The sequence below is a fragment of the Lampris incognitus genome, chromosome 13 (assembly GCF_029633865.1).
Source record: "Lampris incognitus isolate fLamInc1 chromosome 13, fLamInc1.hap2, whole genome shotgun sequence".
Classification (NCBI taxonomy): domain Eukaryota; kingdom Metazoa; phylum Chordata; class Actinopteri; order Lampriformes; family Lampridae; genus Lampris; species Lampris incognitus.
Window position 1 is genome coordinate 41,588,605 of NC_079223.1, and position 4,676 is coordinate 41,593,280.

At 49.5% G+C, this 4,676-nt stretch overlaps 1 protein-coding gene across 1 annotated transcript in view; it reads right to left on the reverse strand.

The window, feature by feature from the left end:
* The window catches only part of LOC130122538 (inositol polyphosphate-5-phosphatase A), a 180,393-nt gene that overhangs the window by 4,794 nt on the left and 170,923 nt on the right, over window positions 1–4,676 (reverse strand). The window contains 1 exon segment of the mRNA XM_056291469.1: window positions 2,186–2,297. Coding sequence (XP_056147444.1) covers window positions 2,186–2,297 — 112 coding nt within the window.

The window sequence follows — 4,676 nt, forward strand, 5'->3', positions numbered from 1 at the left end:
GTGCGGGAAATGCGGAGAATGGAGTCGAGCTTCAGGAAGTCATGCTTTGAAAGCGCGGCGGCGGCGGCGAGCAGAAATGAAACGGCGGGGCGACTCGCACGGCGGAAATTTGCATCGTGAGCAAATACACTTCCCTTTCCCCTCTATAATCTCGGTGGCCATCTTGAAGAGTCGTGTTTCGATATCACTCTGGGCCCACAGAGAAGCCGTCACTCGCGGAGGTGTGAATCCGGAGGCCGCGGTATCAATCACGATCCGCCGGTTGAGCTAAAGTCTTTTTAAAGAGCCACCAAATGCAGACGCGCGCGCACACACGTACACAACGTATAGCCGCACACGCACAACGGCATTCCCGCAGGAGGCCCCGCGCCCGCGGGAGCCATCGGCTGTGACTGGGTGGGCCGCGCCGTCGGCTCCGCGGAGAGAGGCGGACAGCTTGAGGATGAACCCACGAAGTGAAATCCGAATTAACTTCAGCCCAATCTGCGAGTCGCAGAGGGTCAGCGGCGTGCCGGTGTGCACGCCTCGCCCGCACCTCACTCCCACCTTCCTCGCGGGCCACGCACCGGCACCTCCCTATCTGTCTGGCAGGCAGCCCCGAGCCACTTCCTCCCAAAGCCCCAGATACATTCATCAAAAACACACTTGATAATTTACAAAGGCAGCATAAAATTGTGGATTTTCGGGCTCCGTAATCTTTAGACAGATAAACAAATTACCCGGGGGCCCTCCGGCAGAGAGGGAACGCTCGCTCCGCTAAACATTCATTACCGCCGCTCCCGGGGCCGGCGCTTCGCGGCACAGCCAGCGGGCCACCTTTGGCGTGTTAGGGCTCGGCAAGCAGAAAATAACATGATGGCAAGTTAACCGACCGTGGCATGATAGATGACGCCACACGCCGGGGCTGTTTACGGGCCCACGTCTCGCAATCTGTAACGCTGGAAGCCGGCGAGTGTGTGCTCAGTGAATCATCGGCCGAGCTGTGAACACACGGACTGTTAGGAGACTCGGCTTCACTCCCCATATTACAAGCAATTAGCTGGTGCTTGAGAAAAAAAAAGCAAACAATGACCCACCTGTGAGTTTATGGGTCGGAGTGTGTGCGATTATAACTCATTAAGTGGGTGATTTGTGAAATACACTATGAAAATAGCCCATCGCTGGGCCGGCTTTTCACATTGTTGTAGACACAATACGTTTCGTTAACTCTTGCAGTGAGATGTCCAGCGTTGAAATAAGGGACGAGTGCAACTCTTACGGCGTGGTTGCAGCGTTACCCCCACCCCCCCCGTGGTGCTTCAGTAGATGAGGAGAGGGGGGGGGCAGGAAGGAATTTGTCGATTGTGGCGGACAAAAGCAAGCCAAACATCCTGCGCAGACCCCCGCTGTGGGGAATTAATGTACAGTACAATTTTGCACCACTCGCTCGTTCACGTACGGCGACAAATGTAAAGCTGTGCTTACTGTATTGCACACTGTGCTTTCCAATGCAGTGTAAAGATTTGGGCCCGATAAATCCCAGGTTTAAGGAACTGCCAAGAGTCTAACCGTTTCTGTAAATTTCACATTTTACGTTTTATTTTCGGAGGAACTTTAGCGGTTTTTCGTTCGTCTAAATTTTGCAGGGGGGGGGGGGGGGAGGGTGGCGCATGGTTTCAAGTCCCTGCCATTTTCTGAACCCATCTTCATGTTGGAAATGGGTTTGATTTGGAGGAAAACATCGGAAGGTCTGCACTATTGATCTCTGAATAAATCCAGCAAACAAAATAGGGACTCAACAGTGAACAGACTGCAGCACAGACTGTAGAAGGAAGGGAGGAAGAGAGAGAGAGAGGGAGAGAAAGAGGGAGAGAAAGAGCTAGCTGGCTGGTTTAATGGAGTTTGTAGTGTTGGGGCAGGATTTAAATCTGGGTGGGGGTCACTGAGCTGTGTGGCTGCCTGCAGGGTGGACTCTCTGAACGAGGCAACAGAGGGAGGTGAAAGATCTGGGGCTTTATGAAGAAGAGGACCCAGTGGAACTCTATAAGAGCTTGTCTGTGTGGACCCGTGGCTTAGCCCTGCAAATGAATATTCACACATCTCATCCCTCCATCTGTGAGCTGGCATGGGGGGGGGGGCGTGAACGTGGATGAAGGGACACCGACTGCTAGAAATATCAGGGAGACGAGCGGATGGGGAAACTCACCTTCAGAACCAGGTCTCTGGCGGAGGCAGACATGAGGATTCGGTCGCACCAGGCAGGGCATCTGGTGTTCATGTACTGCTTGCCCTGACTGCTGTCTTCACTGTATGGATAACTAGGGGCACACAAAGGCAAAACACAACACAGTCAAACAGTCCATCAATAAATAGGGACACACATGTTAAAAATCTATGGCTTGGGGGTGTCCGGGGAGCGTGGCGGTCTATTCCGTTGCCTACCAACACGGGGATCGCCGGTTCGAATCCCCGTGTTGCCTCCGGCTTGTTCGGGCATTCCTACAGACACAGTTGACCGTTTCTGTGGGTGGGAAGCCGGATGTGGGTATGGGTCCTGGTCGCTGCACTAGCGCCTCCTCCGGTCGGTCGGGGTGTCTGTTCAGGGGGGAGGGGGAACTGGGGGAATAGCGTGATCCTCCCATGCACTACGTCCCCCTGGCGAAACTCCTCACTGTCAGGGGAAAAGAAGCGGCTAACGACCCCATATGTATGGGAGGTGGCATGTGGTAGTCTGCAGCCCTCCCCGGATCAGCAGAGGGGGTGGAGCAGCGACCGGGACACCTCGGAAGAGTGGGGTAATTGACCGGATACAATTGGAGGGGGAAAAGGGGGGGGGTGAGTCCAAAAAAAAAATTCTATGGCTCTATTTATAGATACACATGACACAGAGGTTATAAATCAATAACAACTAAATAAAATAACAACATACTACTTGTGATGTGATACCTTTACTTCTGCACAATGCCTTACAAACGGCGAGCCACTAATACACAAAAGCCAAGCAGACAAATAATCGAAAATGGGAGTTATACATCAACACCGGGTTACGGAGGAATAACAATGATGAGTTATCATCTGCTTTATCTCACAAACAGAGATATCAAAAATGTTTCTTCTGAGAGAAACAGGAGGTCCATTAGTAGAACCAACCATCTGAGTAATCTCCTGAATCAACACCCATGGATGGCTCAATCAAAGCCATCCCTCACCACCAACTGTACAGGTTGTGTGTGTGTGTGTGTGTGTGTGTTGTGTGTGTGTTGTGTGAGGGAGAGGAGGTACGGCAAGAGAGAGAGAGAGAAAGATAGTGATGAATAAGGAAAGAAATGATGAGGGGGACCGATAGAGACAGAAAGAGAGAGAGAGCCAGAGGGAGATTCGGTTTCCCATATGTACAGCTACATCCCCACACGGTCATTAAAAAGAGATTATGCGCCGCGGCAAATGGCCAAGAGAGATTGTATCTGGAAACAGCAGGGAACAATCACATGATTTAGCGGCGGCAACGCCGGAGCCGGCGAGAAAAGTCACCGAGCCGATACAGATTTACATTGTTGAGAATTCAATTTGCCCCCTTCGGCTCATCAAACTGCATCAGATTTACACACCACCAATCCAATTTGTTTGTCGGCGCTCATCAGGATATAAGACCTGGCTTACATGCTGTAATACCGATCCAATTTGCCCCTTCGTTGCCATGCGTGCTAACTGTAGCATAGCACGACGCGGCTCCCCGCCCGGGACGGCGATATCCTAATGATAAAATAAACACAGAAACTCTTGCCTTCGATTCATCACACTTGCCAAGCCCTGATAGCTTAATTGGACTTTGTACGAGCACAATAGTACCAACACATTATATGTGTGACTATCACTTGCTCGTTTGCATTTGTGTGTGTGTGTGTGTGTGTGTGTGTGTGTGTGTGTGTGTGTGTGTGTGTGTGTGTGTGTGTGTGTGTGTGTGTGTGTTTTCAGATCGTGTGTCGCCGCAAACTGGAAGTATGGGAGACGAGCTGGACTGAGGGCGCCCAAACCTAGAAACCATTCAAAAGCAAAGATTACAAATAAATAAATAAATAAATAAATAAATAAAATGTTTATGGGAGGATAAAGCTGCTGTTCGAAATTGGTAAAATTAAAATTTCCTCGAAGACGACTTTCTGATGTAAGGTTAACGCCAGAACGACTGAAGTTTCACTCCTACATAAAACAACCTATATTCTGTCAAGATAAATACCCAACTGAGACGTTAACGCATTACATATGCTAGTACGTCGGTTAAGAAACTAACCGACACCGAAATTAACATTTTTACAACTCTAATGCTATTTTTCAAACAATTTAAAATGGCCGCTGTCCAACGCCTGTAGATACTGCAACGCCTCGGTGGTAGTCATGGTGCATCAGTAACGGCGTCTGTAAACTAGACATGTTGGAAATAATAAAAAAAAATAATAATCAAGTTTAGACTATTCCTCTGCACTGGAGGACGCTAGTGTGTGTTTCTAGGACAGAGCGATGAACTTCACGAAGGAAATGACGCGACCGACACACGTCGTAAATAGTGACATGACGCGTACGATCACGTACAAATTATGTGCGGTCATTCTGACCGCTCATGGTTGTTTTAGGCAGATGTTATCGTATTTTTTTTGTGTGTGCAAACTATCTAAAACTCATTTTAATGCAAATCTATG